Raw genomic sequence first — 22,804 nt, 5'->3', positions numbered from 1 at the left:
CCCTGGTGGCCAGGAATACGTCTTTATGCACAACTCCGCACCCTGTCATAAAACCAGGACTGTCACTGCATTCCTGGCTGAAAAAAATGTGCAGGTTTTACCTTGGCCGGGGAATTCCCCTAACATGAACCTTATTGAAAACCTGTAGGAGCTCACCAAGAGGAAGATTGCCAAGGAGGTGATCACAACGAAGCAGCAGCTCATCGAAACCCTCATCCGGGTGTGGCATCATTGTCCTGACCTAAATGTTACTTAAAAATTGTGCATTGAGAGTATACCACGGCGTATACAAGCTGTTATTGCGGCTAAAGGCAAAATTACGAAATATTAACTTTTTGTTCGATCATTTTTAAAAATAATTAAAAAAATAAAATAATCGCAGATTAAGGACAAAACAATTTTTAAATTTTCAAAATTCAATATCCTTGTTAATAAATAATAATAACCGCACCTAAAATCATAAATATCTGTGTTTTATGAACACAAAGTGTGAAAAACACATTTTCCGTAGGTGTCCCTATTAATATGGCAACCCACTGTAACTTTGTAATTAATAAGCTATTAGTATCAGTTGATAAGTCCCCACTTTCTTAATTCTTATAATAATTTCTCAAATGTAAACATGTATCTTTTCAAAAAGCAAATATAATCCCATCATAAATAATGATTTGACAGTAAAATTAGGTCATTAATAATGCATATTACCTGTGAGGTTTTTTCCCTAATAAATATTGAAATGAGCTACAAACCCAAGGTAATTAGCTCACTGGAATTACCAAATAGTTAGAAATTCGACAATCTTAAACGACTTAGTAACAAATAAAATTTATTAAAACCCTATAAACTACCCCTCTCCCTCCTCCCCCATATGTTGTGTATATAAACCGTAGACTAAGAATTTTGTGTACCAGTCTGAAGATGGCTTTGACGAGCTGAAACCGGTTACGGTCAAAAAAAAAAAAAAATTAAGTGGAATAAAGTTTTTTATTTGTTTTATTATAATATATTATAATGGAATTCCACCACGAATTATCGGTCTCAAAAATAGAAATATTAGCAGGTAGTATACTAATAGGCCTATAATTTCCCAGTTCAATGTGTTTTCCACCTTTAAATATTGGTCTAGTAATGCTACATTTAAATTCTTGTGGAATTTTTGCTTGCTTTATTATCGTATTGATTAAATGAGTAATTATTGCCCAAGAGTTTTTATATTTCTTTTTAAATCAAACATTCTTATATTGTCAAACCTGTGCTTTTAGAGTTTTTCATTTTTTTTAACAATGTTTTCAATATCAGTTATAGTAGCTCTTGGTATAAATAAACTGTGAGGCAGTTCTTCCAGTACAATATTAGTAGCTTTGTGATTGCATTTATGTAACATGTTGCTGATGCTATCCGAGAAGTAATTCACAAAATCATTTGACACAGAATCCTCAGTTCTATCTTTTAACATATATCGTGTTATTGTTTCATCACAATCGTTTTTGGGTTTACGTCCTAAAATATTATTTATCTCATCCCAGGTTTTTTTTGTATCATTAAAACAGTTTTTAAATTTATTATTATAGTAGTTAGTTTTATCTTTATTTATAAGTTTATTGACAAGGTTTCGTGATTTTTTGTATTCTGTTTCATATGTTTTGTTTGTTGGTGTACTTTTCCATTTTTTATATTGTTTATCCCTTTTATTTATTTGACATAATAATTCACTGCTTACCCATTCATTTATTGCATAGGGTCGTGTTTTCGGTTTTTGCACTATCGTTTTAGAACTGCTCTTGTAAAATTTATTAATTGAAGTCAGATTAAAGCGATTTAAAAACCCACCTGGCAATTCTTATTCGAGTTTCGTTGTATACTTACGTATTGGCGCGCTTTTACAATAACAATGGAATGGCATCATTCGTCTCATTTTTAACTATTATTATTTAGTGTGTAGGAAAGAGCGAAGATGGTTTTCGACACACTTGCTTATAACAGCCCACACGGGACTTGAGACAGAATATGTGTGAAAGAGATGACAGTAGCGCGGCGTTGCCAAGTACTTTACCCCTATACTGGGGGCAGTAACGGAGTGTGGAAATTTTATTTATTTTTTGTTTTTAAAAGAAAAAAAATGTTACCGGACAGCAAAGTGCCCATAACATTTTTTACTCCAAATGTGCTAAGGAATAGCTGGTTAAAGTTTGTCGGGTACGTGCCGATACACCCTGTATATAAGACATATTTTCTAATTTGAATTTCCAAAAATGTTAATAACAAGATTACATTGTTATGAAAGGCTGATATGATTTGAGATTTTCATGCCCAAAATATTATAGTGATATATTTTTGGTGTATTATGCATTACCTCTTTCTCAAGCCAACGTTTCGCACAGCATTAGTGTCGGGACAGATGTGTAATCACATCATACACATCTGCCCTGAAGATGGACACTGTAATGCTGTCCGAAATGTTGGCTAAAGTAGGAGGTAGCGCAACACGGCACAATACCCCAAAAATAAATCACTATGACTCAACTCCTGGATGGTTTGGACATGCGGGGCGGATGAATGAAGAAAGGAGTGTAAGGAGAATATATGAGGGGAAAGTGAAAAGTAGATAGAGTCAGGGATGCCCGAGGAAAAAATGGCATGATCAAGAATGTATGAGACGACGTATGGATGTAAAGCAAAGAGTGTGAGCCAACGCAAGAGTTGTATGGCGGTCCATTCTTTTTGAATCAACGCTTTGAACAGACTTGCAGTGTCCATCATCAGGGCAGACGTGTAGAGTACAAAATAAAGAGTGATTTCTGTAAAAATTGAAACATACTTTTTTCTGTAGGTGTGATCATGGATTTTTCATATTCTGTACTTCTTTTGCCCAAGGGTATGACGGTTTCGATAGCGTAGACTTTGTCTTGCAGTTTAACCTTGACGTTGTGTAAAGGAATGTCTTTTCCGTGGAACAGTGTGCCGATTAGTTCCGTGTTCTTGCGTAATTTCTTAACTTCGTGCACAGTGAAATCGTACCTGAAATATTATGAAAGATTAAAAATGTGGTTATGCGAGTTGTACAAATCGATGCTGGGAATCTATTACATTACAAATTGATGCAGTTATGCCTGGTGGCTGATCAAACAATGAAACAAGCAGAGAATCAGCAGTTTATGACGATATCAAATTTGACTGGGGTTCAAACAACAACTACACCTAAGGTGTCTATATTATGTTAATTATCAATACATTACATTATTTTAATAAATGTTTGTACTAAAATAATGCACTTTGAACTCTGTACAAGAAACAAACCTAATAAATTAATCTAAACTACAACAAAAAATATTGAAATTGAACAAGTAAAAAATACAATTGTATCAAAAAGTTCATATTATCACATAAAGACACAAAATAAAATCAAACTTACCAAAAGCCCTTTTCATGAGGTTCTTCAATGTTATAGTTGAGCAGTACCGTTTGATTAGTTTTCAAATCTTCTACATCGATTTCTTTTTTTGCTCGCGGTCTAATTTCCGACAGCTTGCAGTACTGTAATGAATTCTCTTCATCTCTAAAAGAATATTGTTACAAAATATTAATTGAATTATAATTAATTAAAGATTAGCACACAAGAGTCCCAACTGGCCGGAGCCAGTGAAACTATAGAAGGTTGGAAAAGTATCCAGCAAGGAGAGGAGTGTTTAGGTAGTACAATTAGATTTAATGTGAACAAAACACACGCTGCGAAAAGTTACTGAGAAACAGTTTATTTCATGTTCGCCATAAAACGGTTATACTCCAATATATTATGGAGAAGATTACAAATTTGAGGTAAGTATAAAATGGGGACAGTTTTACTATTTTGGGACATGCGTCAAAAGATGGTTGCTAAATTATCCGTAAGTGACATTGAAAATGAAGATGGTCAATGCGGAATCGATAAGCAGCTGAATCATTCTGTTGATTGGTGCATTTTGATAGGCAGAAATCCTCGCTTTCGGAGCATAAAAATTGCATGGGGCCTCCCACCAGTATGCTTGTTAGGCACATATAAGTTAACCTCTTTCAACACAGCAAGTCAAAATTATATATACACGGTGTCCGGATATTCATAGGACGATAGGGAAACCACATCACACAGAGAACTGAAAAAAAAACTTCTGGAGCTGGGTCTAAGTTATGATGCATTTCAAAAGGCATTTGATAACAAACCCATAGTGATTTTTTTTTCAAATATGTCCGAAAAAATTCTAATTTAGGAATAGATTTACTCTAAAAAAATTTAATACAAAATCGACTCCAAATGTGATGTAGATCCACCAGTTTCCAAGACAAAATGTATTTTATTTATTTATTTATTTATTTATTGGATGATTTTTATAGCGTCGCTTTTGCGAAATATCACCTCAGGGGCGCTAATATGTACCTGCTTATTAAATTTAATGAATAGGCAATGCTTTTTATTCATTATTTAAAATCCACAGATTTCTGGTTCCTATGCCTGTTGAACTCAAATTTTTTAATGTTTTTAATCAACCCTCCCAAAACAGCGTAACAGCTGTCGGTGTGGATACAAAGATTAAAGATATCTAAACATCTGTTGCAACAAAAACTTTTTTTATCATAATGGTGTTACGGTTTATATTTTTTTTTTTCAAAATACTGCAGCTGTCGTGATAAGATTACCTACTGTCCTTATCTAAACTTGAAGTGAAATTCAATGAAAATTGCTACTAGGGATATGTGTTATTATTTACTTTCAATGTTTTCAATTCTGTCACAAATTATTCATAAGAAGTACATATAACATCGCATAGAAATCTGGCATATTGAACATTATATAGATGCTGCCATCAGGAGATCAAAGATTTCGTTTTTTACCCAATTTTAAAAATGAAACTATTCTCGGCACACCACGTCATTTCCGGATGAGGGATCTTTGAAATACACTTTATTAATGTGAAATATTAATAAGACATGATGCCATAGTGCGGGTACCACATACTTCTCAAATATTATGATCAAAGTAAAAAAGATTAGATTTGAGATTTTCACGGTCAAAAGTATTAATTACATAAAGTGATTTATTTTTGGGGTATTATGCCAGACAACTTTACATCTGTTGCTGCTGTTTGAAATGTTGGCTAAAAGAGGAAGTGCAACACTGCGTAATACCTCAAAAATTCATCACAACAAAAAAAGGTAATATTTAAATATTGAAGACAATATTAGTGATTTTTAAACGAAAATCTGAAACAGAAAAATCAGAAAAGGAAACGGTCACATCTGGGACTCGAACTCAGGACCCTTGTCTTTCCGGGACAATGCTCTACCAACTGCGCTAATGGGACCCTATCCTACTCGGTCACTTTTAACTGTATCATACTTCGAATAAGAACTACTAACATTGTCTTCATTTTTTCACCGCACATTTTTATTGGCAACTATCTTTATGTATGATCGCAAGATTCAACCTGAACTAAATGCAATCCAGACAGCGTCTTTTAGATAAACCTATCTTATTTTTTATTTTTAATGTGCGACATCTGTTGACTTTTCTGCAAGTCTAGAATGAATATTAATTGACAATGTTGGTAGTTCTTATTCGAAGTATGATACAGTTAAAAGTGACCGAGCAGGATAGGGTCCCATTAGCGCAGTTGGTAGAGCATTGTCCCGGAAAGACAAGGGTCCTGGGTTCGAGTCCCAGATGTGACCGTTTCCTTTTCTGATTTTTCTGTTTCAGATTTTCGTTTAAAAATCACTAATATTGTCTTCAATATTTAAATATTACAATTTGAGGTTTTACTCAATTAAGTTATTCCGAAAAATTAAAAAAAAGGTAGTTTACATCTCGGAGTAAGTTGAGTAATATCTATGTAACAGTAGAAAATAATTGTTTTTTAAGTTTCTGCAAGATTTTTAAAATTACTTACTCGTCAAAATGAGCCTTGTAAAGTAGTCCCACTTCTTCATCACTATCATTGTGAACATTCTCCTGATCGCTCTTAACTTCATCACCTGCACTATTAGTTTCATCGTACTTTCCATTAACCGCAATCTTTTCATCATCTTCAGTGTTCTTCACTACATCATTAGAATGTCCGTTTTCCTTACTTTCTTCTTTACTTGAACCATTAGTAGTTGGCGGTGTTACCTTTCCTTTCGAAAAATAGTCAGTTATACCCCTTTTGGGAGATTTGTTTTTAGGAGACGGACTAGATTTTGCACTCGACAAATTTAGATCAATTTTATCAACGCCATTTTCTTTTTTTCCAGAATTAGATGACTTATTAAGTCCGTTTTCTTTTCTGCTGGAATTAGATGGTGTATTAAGTTCATTTTCTTTTTTACTTGAATTGGAGAGTCCGTTTTCTTTTTTGTCAGAAGTTTTAGCTTTTCGTTCTGGTGTTTTTTTAACTGGTGAACTTTTAGCTGTGTCATTTTTGTTTAGTGAATTTCTGGTAGATTTATTGGGAGTTCCGTTGCATTTGCTGGTTTGCGGTTTGGATTTTGAGATGTATTCTGGGTCTTTGACGATTTGAATAATCTTTCCTTCGAACCAGGCATTGTGAACTCTTTCTCTTACATCTACCAAGTCGCCTACTCTGTACAGCTTGCTAGGAGCATCTAAAAAATAAACAAAATTTAAAATAAACTTTCACTTGAAGCTATGGGGATCAGTAGTGAGACAATGAAAGATAAGGATGTTGTTGTTGTGGTGTTTATTGAGAGTCAGTTGCCGTGACGAGGAGATGATGTAGGACAGATGTTGAATACTCCGGTTGCTGCGATGATGTGGTGGTCAAGCGCGGGTCAGTGAGTCGACGCCGGGCGCTGGTGACCGGGACTCGATGAAGGTCAGGTACTGGCGAAGAACGTGGGTCTTCAGGCACTCCAGTGCTGACGAGACGGCCAAAGGTGCGGTGGACCTTGTAGGCGGTTGAACGGGCGCGGTGTGACCAGTGAGGATGCTGCGTGTCCTCGTGGTGGTCATGATTTATTTATTTATTTATTTATTTACACATATACGGCACAACACGTGCCATTAACATAATTGACATACTTATAATAGTACAACAACATGAAGAATAACAGTATAATGTTAGTAAAATTTAAGAAAATAGGTAAAAAGTAAGGTAATAAGTAGTGTATAAAAACTATAATGTATAAAAGTAAATTGTAAAGTGAATAGTTTAAAATATAAAGTATTAAAGTACAAACCATAATTTATTAGGAAAAAGTATAAATAAAAATAAAAATTTAAAGATTGAAATAAAACAATAAAATGTACCAATAAGATACCTATCTCAAGGTACCGACAATGATTTAAATATAAAAGTAATAAATCCTGGATTATGTTAACCGATATGATAAATTTTACAAGTACTTATGATTTCAAGTGCATTAATAGTTTTAGAAGTACTGGTAGGCATATTATGTTTACATGATGTATTTACGTGGTACTAGCAAACAAATTTAGTTTAACGCATCTTTTGTATGAAGACAGATTACCGGCAGCGTGATCAATATTAGCATATTCATTGCCTAAAATATGCAAGCGATTGATGGTTGAGTTTTGTTCTGCGTTCGTCATAGTATTGTCACAGTGAAAAGGTGTTTTGAGTCGAGTCGGTCTACTAGGTACATGGTAATTTATTAATGAGACCAATTCAGGGGAGTCAAACCAGTTATTGTTTATTTTAAATAAGAAAATAAGATCATTGAGTATTCTTCTATCTTTTAACGATAAGAGTCTCATTTTTTGTAATAAAGATTCATAGTTTATGTCAACCGCAGGAATACCTAATTTGAAATTAATTGATCTGAGAAATTTGCGTTGGATTCTTTCAATGGAGTTTTCATGGCTTTTGTAGAAAGGGTTCCATATGGGGGAATTGTATTCTAAATGACTCCTAACCAGAGTTGTATATAGTATTTTAAATGTTTGGATATTTTTAAAATCTTTACAAATTCTTACAATGAAGCCCAGAATTTTCATTGCTTTACCCGTTATTATATCAATGTGATTGGTAAATAGTAGTTTAGAGTCGAAGGTTATTCCAAGGTCCCTTATTACAGGTACTGACAATAAACTGTGATTGTTAAAAGAGTAACTATATTTGATAGGGTTTTTAATTCTAAAGAAACTCATGATTTGACATTTTTTTATATTAAGTGTAAGTTTGTTAATGGTACACCATTCTACGAATTTTATAAAATTGGATTGGAGGGACAAGCAGTCGTATATATTTTTTATGATTTTATATATTTTCATGTCATCGGCAAATAATAATATGTTAACATCAGTGAATATGGAAGTGACATCGTTTATGAATAGTATAAACAATATTGGACCAAGGTGCGAACCCTGAGGCACACCACTAGTGGCTTCAAATTCGTAAGATAAGTGTTCTTTAATACAGACAGTTAGTACACGTTTTGATAAATAATTCTTAATCCAACATAATAAATTACCACTTATTCCTAATTTAGACAATTTATTTATAAGAATTTTAATGCAAACCTTATCAAAGGCTTTACTAAAATCCGTGTAAATTGAATCAACTTGTTCTCTATTAGCAAGAGCACCAGAGATAAAATGTTCATACAGTGTAAGGTTAGTTAAGGTAGATCGTCCAGAGATAAAACCATGTTGAAATGATGAGATATTAAATTTTATGCAAGAACATATTTTTTGGAGAATTAACTTTTCAAAAATTTTTGGTATTGACGATTGTATGCATATTGGTCTGTAATTTTCAACTAAAGACTTGTCTCCGCTTTTGAATATAGGAGTGAGAAAGCTATTTTTCCATATTTGTGGGAACTTGCCTGTTAAAAGTGATTGATTAAATAGTAGGTACAGAGGGTAAGAGACACTACTCCCACAGTTTTTTAGAAATACGGGGGGAATTTTATCCGGCCCTGAGCACGATTTAGGTTCCAGTAGTTTGATACATGCTGCAATTTCTTTAATCTCAATATGTATCTGAGATAGTTGTAAATTTATATCGGACTCAAAGTTTGGAATGTCTTCATCAGGGATATCTGTTTCATATACATCCTTGAAAAAATCTGCAAACAAATTGACAATATCTTTGATTTTACAGGAAGTTTTCAGTTTATAGTGCATAGTTTCAGGTATGCCAAGGTTGTTGTTATTTTGAGCTTTACAATAGTTGAAAAAATATTTTACATTGTTACCAATCGAAAATTCCACATTCTTAATGTAATTATTATAACAAATGTTTGATAATTTATTACAATCTTTTCGCAGCTTGCTGAAAATTATAAAATCAGAAAGATTTGTTGTTTCTTTGTAAATTTTATGCGCTTTTTTCTTCTCAATTACTATGTTAATGAGGTCCTTGCTAAACCAGCGAGGGAAATTTGAAGATAGTTTATAACTAATTGGGACAAAGTTTTCTATGGTTTTATATAGATGATCGTAAAAGGCTTTAATATTCTCATCGAGATTACCTCCTTCTAGTATAGACCAGTCAGTGTTATATAGATAATCGCGTATTGCAACATAATTGGCTTTATTAAAGTTAGGATATTGTGTCTGGTTTTTAATTTGGCATTTTATAGGGTTACACAATACAGTAATATCTAAAGGTGGGTGATGAGAATCAGGGGGAAGAACTGAATCGAGTGACTTTCCAACCGCAGTTGACAAGTCGGTACAAAGAACAAGATCTAGTAATCTATTATTGTCATTTTTTACATTGTTTAATTGAACTAGGTTAAGGAAATCACATAATTCAACTATTTCTTTTTCTGTGTCAGTTAAGCTAGAGTTTTGAGATAATGTAGAATTGTCGCGGGTACCCCAGTTGATTTTTGGTAAATTGTAATCACCGATGATAGTGATTTTACTATTTGGAAATTTAAACGACAGTTGTTCAATATCCTCGAAATGACTTTTGTATACACTTATATCTGATGATGGCGGAATATAAACACTGCCTATGATATTTTTTTGATTTTTGCCGTTTAGTAAAATGTAAACTTGTTCCACATTAGAATTTTTGGTTTTCAGAAGTTTTGAAGGATGTATCTTGTTGACAGCTATCATGACGCCACCGCCTCTAGATTTAGCGCTGGTTTGTTGACTTCTGTCAGACCGGTAAATATGATGGTGGGGTAGACCAAGCTCAGCAGAGTTGATGGATGGTTCCAGCCAGGTTTCCGTAAGAATGAGGATGTCATGTGGCAGTGTTGGGGCATGTATTTTAAAGTCCTTAAGTTTAGTTTTCATGCCTCTGACATTTTGGTAATAGCACTTCAGTTTGTTTACATTGTGTCGTTTTTTGGAAGGGTTGTAACAATAGTTGGTTTGGAGTTTATGTACTTTATGGTAAGGTTTGGTTCACCATTCTCTTGACGGAACAATAACTGCTTTCTAAGCTCCACCAATTGATTCCTTTGGAGGATGGTTAAGTCATTACTTGCTTTGATTCCGTCTTTAAATTTGGTGCTATTACGTAGGAGAGTTCTCGGTGCGATATTGTTTGTAAATTCCAATTTAATTGGACGATTTTTGTTGGCAATTTTCTTGGCACCCAGTCGGAATACTTTGACGTTGATTAGATCTAATGACGGGTCGATAGCTTTTATAGCCGAAGAAACTTTATCTCTATCTTCCGTAATGATGACTGCCTTTTCATCAGACAAGCTCTCGGGAACGTTATATAATATGACGTTGTTAGATCTGATGGCCCTATCTTCCATTTCGGTGACAATATCACCCATATTAATGTCAATCGGGTTGGTCCTGCTGAGTTGCGTATTATTTTTCATTGAATTTAATTCTCCTTGCATTACTCCAAAATCGACTACCAATTCTGCAATCGTAGCCATAAGTTCGGTTGTTTTTGGTATTATTTTTACGATATTTTCCTTAGAGAATTTATTGCTAGGCTCATGAACGATTGAGATCAATCCACTGATTATCGCATTTACTTTGGTAATGTACTGCGAAGCTTTATCACTCAGAGCCATTGTTATTTTTATTTTTATTTTTCTTTTTTTTTTTAAACAGTTGTGAACCCCTGGATTTTTGGTAGGGCGTGTAAGTACTACCGCTGGCGGCGCGGGCGGTGTAGATGCGGGCGCGGGGGGCTTATAGCAACTGTCACTTGATTACACTAATCCTTGTTTTAAACACTTTTAATGCACTATATACTTTTCTGACAATTAGTAAACTTTAAGCCAGTGTTAATTTAATATAATTAGGTGAAACACTTTAAATTTAATACTTTTTATGACTGCTTTAGATGATTTTGTTAGGATAAAAATAATGCGTGTGCACTCTCCGTATTGTTGTTGTTGTATTTTTGTATGATGCGTGGAAGAAGCGCTGGTCAGAGACGCTGAGACCAGGGCGCTTGTAATTCGAGGAGCGCTTGCCAGGGACGACGATCCGGACAAGGCGCTAAGATGATGTCCCGATAGAGACCATGATGGTACGGGCGAAGCCGGGTATGTGTCCTTTGCGGAGGGGCGCAGGGCCCCCCAGTTGTCACTCGTGAGATTAGTAAATCGTTGGCGGCAGATTGATGACTGACTGACTACTGACTTGAGGTGAAGAAGGATCGAAGCGTGACGTGGGGGGAACCGGCCATAGTGGCCGATTCCTCCATTACGCCGAGTCGGAGATCTCGAGTAGGATGATGTCGCGTGGAACTTGTTGACTGGAGTGATGTGGTATGAAGACCGATGATGACTGACTGATGTACTTAGGTCCTCCACCGCTTATATAGCTGCTGATTCCTTTGTTCTCGTCTGGCACGGGTTGGAGTAGCGTCTGGACTTCGAACTCGCAAGACCGCTGACTCGGTTGTTTAACACATGCCGTCTGGTTATGATTTTGATGACTCTAGGAGCGGTGACATAACCGCTACAAAGCAATCGCTTTGTAAATAGACTTGAATAAAAATACTTTGAAAACCACTGTATTAAATACGGTGAAACCACTATCTATCGTTTTTGAAGGGACCTGTACAAGTAAACTATGAATGCGGAAAACCAATGGATGCAGGAATACAGAAAAAGCTGCATTCTTATGTTAAATGTTTTATATCAAAAGATGCATATTTCATACACAAACTAATGAATTTATATAAAAATGTTGTGTTTCAAAAACTCTTGGCTATTATTATTTATTATTTAAGTTTTAATCCAGCGGGACTGGGAGGATAGTGCAATCCCAGTCTGCCATATTACATGAAATAAAACAGGGAAACAATAAAATACAGTAAAAAAAATATATAAAAATGGAAATAAGATAAAACAAACAGAAAATAAAAAAATAAAAATATTAGGCAGGTACCTAAATATAAAATTAAAATATAAATCAAAAATAAAATACTCATATAATATATCAACGCGTTTTCCTTTTCAGCAGAATTTTATTCTTTTTCATCGACAATTATTAATCTTTCTTCAAGAGTTCACACTTTTTCCCGCGGACAGTTTATTTTTAAGGATGAACTAAGGAATCCACAATCGATAGAGATCCTATTCCGTGGTAAAAGCATTACTCAGTACAAGTAGCATTAACTAAGAAATAAACAATAGAGAGAAATGCTATTCTATGGTAAAACCATTACTGGGTAGAAGTAACATTAACAAAGGAATCCACAGTAGAAAGAGACGCATGGTGTGGTACACCATTACTGGAAACAAGTAACATTAACAGATAAATCCACAACAGAAAGAGATGCTATGCCATGGCAAAATCATTATTGGGCACAAGAAACATTTACTAAGGAATCCACAATAGAAATAGATGTTGTGCGGTGGTAAAACCATTATTGGGCACAAAAAACATTAACTAAGGAATCTACAATAGAAAGGAAGTTGCATGTAATAAAGTACTCCTTACCAATATATCTAATTGGTTTCGGTTCAGCCTTCTCTTCGGCTTCAGATTTAGAATCTTCATCACTTTTCTCCGATTCCGGAGGAGGGGCGATTTTCTTCATCAGCTGGATCACATCATTCATCTTGATGTTATAGTCATGGAAGGAGAAGCCATCATCGAGCTGGGTGAAAAACAAACAAAATTTAAAAAAATATTTATGGGGCAAGGGAGACGGTTATGGGTACCGCTGCCCCGGGAACCATTTATTGGATAATCACCCCAATTAGTTCGTTTGGTGAATTAGCAGAGGTGCCCAGGTTTATGTGGTGAGACTTGCCTAGGTCTTAGCAGAAGATGGGTTTGCTCACCTACTGTGTGGTGAGTCGAATCGAGAGACTGGTTGAGGGAGGTTCCTCTCTCAACCCATCTCCTTGCACCGCAGAGGGAGGGACGAATTCATCCGTCCATCACTCCTGGACTCATTGATCCCAAGATTCTTAGCCACCCCTCATACCTTTTCCACAAAGCATCCCCAAAGATGACATAGGCCCTGAGGGATTTTATTTCCTCAAGGCCTCCTGTGTGGTGCTAATGTAAAAAAATATATAAGGAAGGAGAATACTCATTTGTGGTCATTAAATTTAGTCTTTTTATCGTTGTTTTTTAGTCATTCTTTGTGACATGCTTTATTTAAAAATCAAAATGTATTTCTTTTGAATTATACATTCTGACTCTTGACATGACCCGGCTAGAGAATGATTATTTGATCCCAACTTCTTCCACCATTCACTTTCAGGTCAAACATTCTCCTTACATTTCTTACTTTGTTCATACGCTCCACATATCCAAAGATCTAAGCGTCCCGTTCTTAATCTTATTCATTACATTTCCATCAACCTTGCATCCTTTCACACAGTCTATACCTCGATATGCAAATAATGTCAACCGTATATAAATATACCAAATAAAAATGCGTCTGGTCACTAAAATACATGTGTATGCTATTTTTAGTAATGAAGACTGTTTGCAGAAACACGGGGCAATATCTAAGTGTGTCCGGGACACCTATTAAATACTAGAACCATTATATACAAATAATATAAAACAAAATCTATATCTGCATCTGTCGGTTTGTTTGTTGATTTTCACCATCATTTAGAGAAATTATTCCGGAAGGTTTATATATTAACCTTCCAGCGGGCGCGTTGAGAAATTTCCCTTGAGCGGGCGCTTGTCGTAAATTTTACGTCATCAAGTTTTCTCCATGTGAGTGGTGTTTTCTTTATACAAACGTTAGGGAATTTCTTTAAGGATATGAAAAATCATAACAGGCAGTACTTTAAAATAAAATATTTGACTTTCTTAAAAAAAACGAAGCAACACTCTAAACATGTTAATATTTCAAAACAAAATATTTTATCGACCTATTTAGACAGAATCAATATTCTCATCCTTACAATTGTTACAAACCACCTCAACTGAAGAATGGTTCTTGCATTTAAAGGACTGGCAACGGCAACACTTCATTGATGCTGAGGATCTTTTCTTATCCAGTGCACATAACCGACAAACACCGCATTTTGGAAAGCTTCTATTTTCTTCTTCTCTTATCGGTTCAACTGCCCTACCGTAATTAACTTTGAGAAAAGCATTTATATCTTGCGGTAAATGTTTGTCATTTGATTTGACTCTAGCATAGCTCGAAGCTCGATGCTTACAACTAAGTCGCAAGAGTGGGGGAAGCGATAACGCGCGTTTGTCGTAAATTTTACGACAGCGCGCCCGCTGGAAGGTTAATAATACATGTATATTATATTTTTAGTATGTATATATAGAGAAAAGTCGATGTTTTGTAATAAAGTCGTTAAAAAATTATTTTCGGGGTTAAACTTTACGAGATACATGAAAATAAGGTACTACGGAATTGTATATCTTAAAAAGGCCTCACAACCTCAAAACTTTACCCCAAACTGTTTACAAGTCCCCGAGCAACACTGGGTACAGGTCATCTAGTCATTGATAAAATCGATATCATTAAAAAAAAATAAGACAAATAATGCTACAATAAACATTCATGAAATGAACTTAAATAATAATTTTTGGGCAAGTTTGTTTTCATGGCATGTCTTTGTTATTTTACTAACTTCAACACAATACAATAATCATAAACTAATTGAAACTGTTATCTGGCAAGATAATGTTGCAATAATAATAATGAGAGCATGTTGGAGCAATATCATTCAGGATATGATTACCTTTCAGAGAATTTACTAAATGTTAAAACAAATGTTGAAAACATGACAGTTTGGTTTATCAAATGGAGAATATAAAATGGCGTCACAGATGAAAATTCGTACATGATAAACATGTTGTGAATAAAATCCATAGAAAAATAACCAAAGATATTACATACAGTGTTAACAACTCGTGATAGAAAAGAAAGTGCCCCCTTCGTAGCGCCTACTCGCGTCAAGGCAAGAAAACATCCCAACTTTTCAAGTAGTTTAGCGGCTACGCTAGGTTTGTGTAACATGGTTTGTGATACAAAAGTGAATAAAATGTATCTGAATACTTTACGTAAATGAATTAATGTTAGCAAAATTAAAATATAAAATGCATATTTTTTCGTCTCCCCCAACATAGTTGGCGGTGTGGGGTCCGGAGCAGTTGGCGCATTTGCCGGGGCCGTCTTCCCTCTGCTTCAGGCATTCAGAGGTGAAGTGAGGCCCCGCGCATTTGACGCAGCGGGGGGGGGAGGTGGCAGCCCTTCGAGGAGTGTCCGAAGAACTGGCATCGGTGGCATTGGGAGGGGGCAGATTTCTGATCGAGGAATTCCACCTTTATGATAAGGTGGAATTCCTCTGGTGGACTCCAGCGGTAGCGGGTACGTCGGTGATGATGGTTTCAGTTGGGTCGGAGTCCGGGGTGGTCAGGATGGTGAAGCTGTTATGGGTTGGTATCGGTGAAGAGGGGCGGGGTGAGGAGGCGGGGGCCCTCTTTTTCTTCCGGGCAGGGGCGCTGGGGGGCGTGGATTTGTGCGGTGGTGGTCGGTTGGAGTATGGTGGTGAGGTTTAGCTGGGTCTTGGGAGCAAGCTCGGTTTGGCGGGGGCCTTTACGGGCGACATTATTGGAGACAGGAGCTGAGGAGTGTAGTTTCTAGTCGGGAGCCTAGGTGATGGTGTGGTGGTCGAAAGCGAGGTCGTGGCTGTGGTGGCTGGTGGGAGAGTGGTAATAAAAGCTTGAATGACTGCCAGAGGTGGGTTTTTGGTGCGGAGGTCATTCAGTAGCGACTCTAAGTCGAGGTTTTGTGTCAGGTTCATGACTCCGACTGACTCGGCTGGCCTGAGTTCCTTCCCGTTTTTTTTTTTTTTTGTATTAGGCAATTCACCCTAAAGAGAGTGCTATGTGCCGTTAAAGTTAAGGGAGATGGTTATAATTTTATGGGAAATCTATATGGGAATAGGAAATTTCAAATATTGAAGTCATTCAAGTCTATGAACTTGTATAGAACTGAGAAAATGCGAGAATTGTTGAGAGAAAGTAAATTCCTTCCCGTTGTCGCTTATATCGACTGACTGGTTTTTTTACACTGAAGTTCGACTGTGGCTCGTTAGTTCCTTCACGCTGACTCGACTCGGACTAACTGTGCGCAATCTGGGAGTTCCTCAAGGATCCGTATTTATATTTTAAACAATTATTAGTAATTCAACATCAAGTCTAGAAATTGAGGACTGAGAGAATTGAGATGGGTTCTTGATGAAAGATATTATTGACATTGTAACACTGTAGATGTTTGGCGCACGGCAACCATTAGCAATAATAATTTAAAAATGATTGTGTTTTCAACCGTCACCTGTAAGATGATGGGCGCCTTGGGTTCACTCCTTCCACTTCCCCGTCTGCCAGAAGTTGAGGCAGTGGGGTAGTCCATCTTGAGGGTGATTCCATTGGTGATCTATGGAAATAAATGCCATCAGAATTGTCATAGCATTACCAATAAAACCTTTGTCGATATTGTTGTGCTGTGCTTTAGTCAGTTTCGGGACTCCGACGTGGACTGATAGCTTCACCTTTCAGCAGCCTTACATTTCCCGACTATGCACTGGTGCCAAAGGGGTCAATGACGCTAGTTTCTCAGAGCATCGTCCATTAGCCCTTGAGGTGATTTTGCACAAAAACGGCGCTATACAAGTCATCCAATTATTATTATTATTATTATTAGAATATTCCAGTAGAAAGAAGACAGCATTGCCACCTGACATGCTCTATAGATTGCAATCAGTTTAATTAGAGTAATTAATGCTTAAAGTAATTTGTTATCCTTTGTGCTATGCATAAAAACTTGTCTTATAAACATTAGTTTATCATTAAAAAATAATAATATTTGACAAGTCAAAATATTTCACCAACAAATGTAGATATAATATATCTCGACACCACCTAGTGGGAAATTCAGCACTAACAAAGCCTTTCCTACAAAAATAAATTTGGTTGTTTACAGGTAAAAAAATATAATAAGCAGTAATTGTCGATCGAAGTACTTGTACATATTGAATTAATTGCAAAGTTGGGAATAAACCGACGTAGCTCAGTGGTCCAGAGCACCTGACCGGACATCAGAAGGCGCGGGTTCAATTCCCGTCGGCGGCATTTATTTTTACTCGTGAGATATTTTCAATTTGTATGGATATTTCAGGCTACAGGGATATGGTACTAAACGCCCGGCACTATCTACCTACAACCATCAGTTCCAGTACAAACGAGCAAACATGCCGTTAATAAATGAGATACTCTCAGAATTCAACTGGAACTACCTATACACGATATCGGATGCAAATGACGCATAAACAATGTTTCATTCAGTGTTTTTGAAATTTGTATCCCTACTAGAAAATATGTATGTAAAAATGTTAATTATCCAGCGTGGTTCTCTAAAACAATTATAGATAAATTAAAAAGCAAAGAATCGCATCGAAGAAGGTACAAACTGCGTGGGGATCACTCAGATTACTTGTTATTTTCTGCGATGCGATCCGAGCTTAAAAAAGATATTGCAATTGCAAAACGCCAATATTTTGAAAAAGTTCAGTTTGGGATCAAAGATGATGTCAAATATTTTTGGGATTTTATTAAATCTCAAAAAGCAAATCCTCATACCCAAATAAACTTAAGCGACGGAACGCCGACTATTTCCGATCCCGAAATAGTTAGCCAAAAATTTGCTGACTATTTCAAATCAGTGTACAGCCAGACAGCCCCTCTACTAAATCTAGACTTTACTCGAACAGAGGAGCCCTGGAATATCGGAAAAATCAGTCTTGGGCTAACCTGGGGCTCTATTCCTGAATCGAGGGCGCTCGTAATCGCCGTCGAAAGTACGTACGTTGGTCGTCGTTGCTATTCCCGAAATTGGTCGAAGGTACATACTTTGACGCAAAACGTCAAAAGTCATTCCACACAACATCCAGTGTTGCCAACTCGAATTTTAAAGTAGAGCTAGGCGAAACCCAAAAAAGAGCCAAAAAGGAGCTAAAATTTTGAAAGTGACATAAAGCATGGGGGGGGGGGTTGTTAGAGAATTTCAGAGAAGAAAAATTCGGGGGCGGACTGCAGAATTTTTGACAAAAAAAAACTTACCTTTTGTCCTTCTTGTTGGCTGCTTTTGAACAACTCATAACAAACACTCAACAATACACTTGTTTGTTTTTATAATTTTCAAAACACAATTATTTTTGATAATATCGAAGTTTCAGGATATTTTTATTGTTTTTTTTTATAATTTTTTTTTGCTAGGCAGCGACTAGTCCTCTAAAAAAATCTAAGCAGTCATCCGGTTCCAGTTCCTGTACCATCGCACTGCTAGGACCGGCTTCATCAGGATTTTTTTCATATACAGCCATTGTTCCAAATTTTGAAGTGAAACTTCTTTAGGCGCGTAATGGATTTTCGGGGACGGAGTAAAACCGAGTCAGGATCGACACGAAAATGCGGGTACCCCCACCACCGCTCACCGTTCACTGTCCCTCTCTCACCATATGCGCTTGTTGAGGTGGGGGAGCCGCTCACGAACGTTTTGCTTTGAGTTACGAGCGAGATACGAGTTCGGTTTAGCAGGTCGGCCGGTAGCGCACTTGCGCGGCCACGCCCACCACGGCCAGTGAATCAGTTAGCAGCGTGCTCCCGCTGTGATAAGTTGTGTTCGCGTTTTGTGTTGCGTTTACATTTACATTTATAGTTGTAGTTCATTTAATTAATTCATTTAATTTTTGATGAAATGAAAATAGAGAGAGAGGAATACTAGAAGTTTCACTTCTGTCTTGCGTAGGCTTGACACACCCACTTTTTTTTTTGAACTTCTGGGGGAAGTTCATAATCCTCGCAACATTTGTTATGTCGCCTGAGCCCCGATCAAATTAACCATGTCATTGCCAAGTCTATTTCTAGTTTTATTTTTGACTATATTTAACTGGCTAAAAACTCGTTCCACTTCTCCGTTTGACCACGGCAGAGCAAGTACCGAAACTGCGAAAGAGCTGATTTCGTGGAAAGGATTTTCATCAGCGGCATGACGATACTTTAGAACCTCAGCCCAAAACTTGACTGTGCTTGATGTGCTTCTCCAGGGTATTAGAGAGATCTTGAACCATTGGACTTCGGCTTTTGCAATGATGTCTGCAGAAATGCCCATTCCGTTCATCAGAGATGCGATGCTTTCTTTCAGCTGTTTTAAAGTGTTCGAAACTGACAACTGATCTATTTTCCGTAAAACTTCATAAATTTCCGGGAGTCTTTGCTTAAGTTGCTTAATCAGTGAAACAACGAACTGAGTGGAATATTATTGCAAATATAATTTTTTTTTTAATATTATTTCACGTGAATAAGAGCTGAAAAATCTGAAAAACGAGCTAAGAAGCTAAATGACTTTTTTTGGAGCTGACGACGTCGATTTAGAGCCAGATCTAGCTCTAAAGGAGCTGAATTGGCAACACTGACAACATCTACTGGGTGCAACCAGTAGAAACAGGGCAGCGAGTGGTAGGTTGTTGGCGTTTCTATGGAATTGGCTGTCAAAATCTAGTCTAGCTGTCAATTTTTGTTTTAATGCGCGGATTCCGCAAATGTAAAAGTGGGTGAAAATTTCCCACTTACTAAGTCTTTATCGGAGCTTACAAGCTTAATTAGAGTTGCTTTTGGCAATTTGTAATATGACCCGCAGCCATTTCTGTTTTGAATAACGAATAACTGTTGTCTGTTTGACAGTCACACCATAGAAATCCCAAAAACATCAGGAACATAGACAATATTCACAGGGGTGCCAATATAATCATCTCTTCTACCAACTTCGACCGTTCGACGCTCAAGAATACGTAAAATTGAAACATTCGAAAAAGTTAGTCGCGACGACTAGTAGTTTTTCGCTCGAAGACGGCGCATACGAAAACGATTGATCGTTTAACTCCAGAATAGCAGGCCTGTGCAGAGGAAGTAGATGCCTGTAATCGGACTTTAAAGCTCGATAAGGCGGCAGGCCCAGACGGAATACCCCCTAATACAATTGCTTACATGTCAAAAATCATAAGTCATCCACTGAGTTATATATATAATCTAAGCATTTCTACTGGTTGTTTCCCCCATTCCTGGAAACTCACGCGTGTGAGCCCAATTTTCAAAGCTGGAGACAAGGCTGATATTAAGAATTACAGACCTGTTGCCCATTCTGTCAACTATACCCAAAATATTTGAAATGATTATTTATAAGAAATTACATCACCAAAAACACGGTTTCATGCCAAGAAAATCCACGGTATCAAATTTGTTAACATTTTCGCGATTGGTGGCCGTCGGACTGGACTCGAGACACCAAACCGATGTAGTGTATACGGATTTTGCCAAGGCTTTTGATCGAGTTGATCATGATATTTTATTACTTAAAATGTTTAAACTTGGCTTCGATAAACTGACACTTATCTTCTTTGCGTCATATCTAAAATCCAGAAGACAATATGTATCAATAAATGGACAGGAATCTAAACAATTCCCCGCCTTGTCAGTTATTCCCCAAGGGTCAAACCTTGGTCCTCTGTTGTTCCTAATACTTATAGACGACATCCAGGTCTGTGTAAAATATAGCAGATGTCTTTTATTTGCGGATGATCTCAAACTTTTGATGGAAATAATATTTTACGAAGACTGCTTAAAAATGCAATCTGACCTTGATGCTATAGCAGAATGGTCAGATAAAAACAACTTAGAATTTAATATAAAAAATGCGTAACAATGACATATACCCGCTCTCAGAAGCCCATAGTTTTTGATTACACCATTAAAGAGAAAAAATTATGCTGAGTCAATAGCTATAAAGATCTCGGTATCGTTTTTGATCCCAAACTAACATTCTCGGACCACATATCACGACTTACTACAGCATGCTACAAACTCCTGAGGTTTATCACCAGAACATGTAAACAATTTCACGCCCAGATGCAATGATAGCCATGTTTGATGGCGTCATACGAAGTAAGCTGGAGTATGCTAGTGGTGTGTGGACTCCGCACCAAACTAAGTATATTAATATGCTGGAACAAATCCAGAAAAAAATCCTCAGGTATGTCTATATGCGGATGCGTGGAACTTATCCAAGGTTCATGCACCATGTGGACTTACTTGAGGCAACAAATAGATTTAGCTTGGAAACTAGACGTCATGCAAATCTTGCTTTACTTAGTTTTAACATAATCCATAACTATATTGATAGCCCGTTCCTCTTGGAATGCTATGGTTTATACGTGCCCGAAAACTTCAGCCGTAGTCGTCGACACGACTTATTCAAAATACCATACGGCAGAACAGATATTCTAGCACAACATAGCATGACAAGAGGAATGGTGCTATTGAATGAAATCTCAGAAGCACTAGATATATATAATTCTTCTTTAAATAGCCTAAAGTTTTTTTGTATAATAATTATCTTCATAGGTGTTAAGATTGTCAAATTGAGAATTGTACAGTAATTGGATAATCTATCTGTTGTGCAATAAAAAAAAATAAAAAAAATAAAAAAAATTTAATTTTTTTTTTTTTAAATATATATACAGGGTTTTCCAATAAGAGGTGTTATTTTGAATAGCCCGCTATTTCGGTAGATGTTACTTTTGAAGCTGTCATTTTTTTACATTTGACAAGTAGAAACTACGCCATTAATCAAAATGGAACGATACACGCTTCAACAACGCATTGAAATTATTAAAATTCACTTGAGTGAATCAAATGCAAATCATCTTGAGTGAAGAGGCCCATTTCCACCTCGGTGGCTTCGTCAACAAGCAAAATTGTCGTATATGGGGCTCGGAAAAGCCAAGAGTTATTGTTGAAAAGCCTCTCTATCCTCAACGTGCGACTTTTTAGTGCGATTTATGGTCGGGCGGAGTCATTGGACCTTACTTTTTCGAAAATGAGGCTGGAGCAACAGTTACGGTGAACGGATTGCGCTATCGAGAGATGATTAATGATTTTTTATGGCCGGAATCGGATGGTAATCGATCTGGACAACATTTACTTTCAACAAGACGGCGCTACGTGCCACACAAGCAACGAAACCACTGATCTTTTACGATTGAATATCAAAATAACCCCTTTTTTATTGTTATTAAGTTTAATTTGTAGAACTCCATTTTATTTTTTTTATATTCAATAATATTGTTATTGGTTTTATAAAAACAGTTTATTTATAAACAAGTTCTGCTGTGTAATTATTATTACGTGTGACAGCTGTTTCGCCCTCTGAAGGCATTATCAAACTGTGGGTAGCCCACTTACAGACGATACATTTATATTATTTCTAGGTAGGTATTTTAATTTCAATTACTGATTTCTTAATTGATTTTTGAGTAAAATATTAGAAATTATTAATGGTTATTACCCCAGCAAAGTTTCCCCAATTAGTGTAAT

The 22,804-nt window shown here is 36.4% G+C and overlaps 1 protein-coding gene across 1 annotated transcript; it reads right to left on the bottom strand.

The window, feature by feature from the left end:
• Window positions 1–758: 758 nt before the first annotated feature.
• On the bottom strand, window positions 759–18,247 carry LOC149409075 (uncharacterized). Its single transcript, XM_089650193.1, has 7 exons — window positions 18,185–18,247; window positions 16,710–16,811; window positions 12,878–13,037; window positions 5,922–6,615; window positions 3,413–3,556; window positions 2,819–3,018; window positions 759–766 (listed from the first exon to the last, which is right to left on the bottom strand). The coding sequence occupies exons 2-7, from the start codon at window positions 16,785–16,787 to the stop codon at window positions 759–761; spliced, it is 1,284 nt and encodes a 427-aa protein (XP_089506319.1). The 5' UTR covers window positions 16,788–16,811; window positions 18,185–18,247.
• Window positions 18,248–22,804: the final 4,557 nt, after the last annotated feature.

This window comes from Hesperophylax consimilis, unplaced genomic scaffold (assembly GCF_061612785.1).
Source record: "Hesperophylax consimilis isolate HC1 unplaced genomic scaffold, BYU_Hcon_1.0 scaffold_37, whole genome shotgun sequence".
Lineage (NCBI taxonomy): Eukaryota > Metazoa > Arthropoda > Insecta > Trichoptera > Limnephilidae > Hesperophylax > Hesperophylax consimilis.
The sequence above is the reverse complement of the archived record's forward strand: the minus strand, read 5'-3'. Positions and strand labels throughout refer to the sequence as shown.

Bases quoted from the DNA above. Each gene is read 5' to 3' on its own strand.
- LOC149409075 (XM_089650193.1), bottom strand. From the start codon at position 16,787: ATGGACTACCCCACTGCCTCAACTTCTGGCAGACGGGGAAGTGGAAGG. The intron at 13,038-16,709 runs GTGACGGTTGAA...TTTTTCACCCAG, and splicing joins AGGCGCCCATCATCTTACAG to CTCGATGATGGCTTCTCCTT. The intron at 3,557-5,921 runs GTAAGTAATTTT...ATATTCTTTTAG, and splicing joins TACAAGGCTCATTTTGACGA to AGATGAAGAGAATTCATTAC.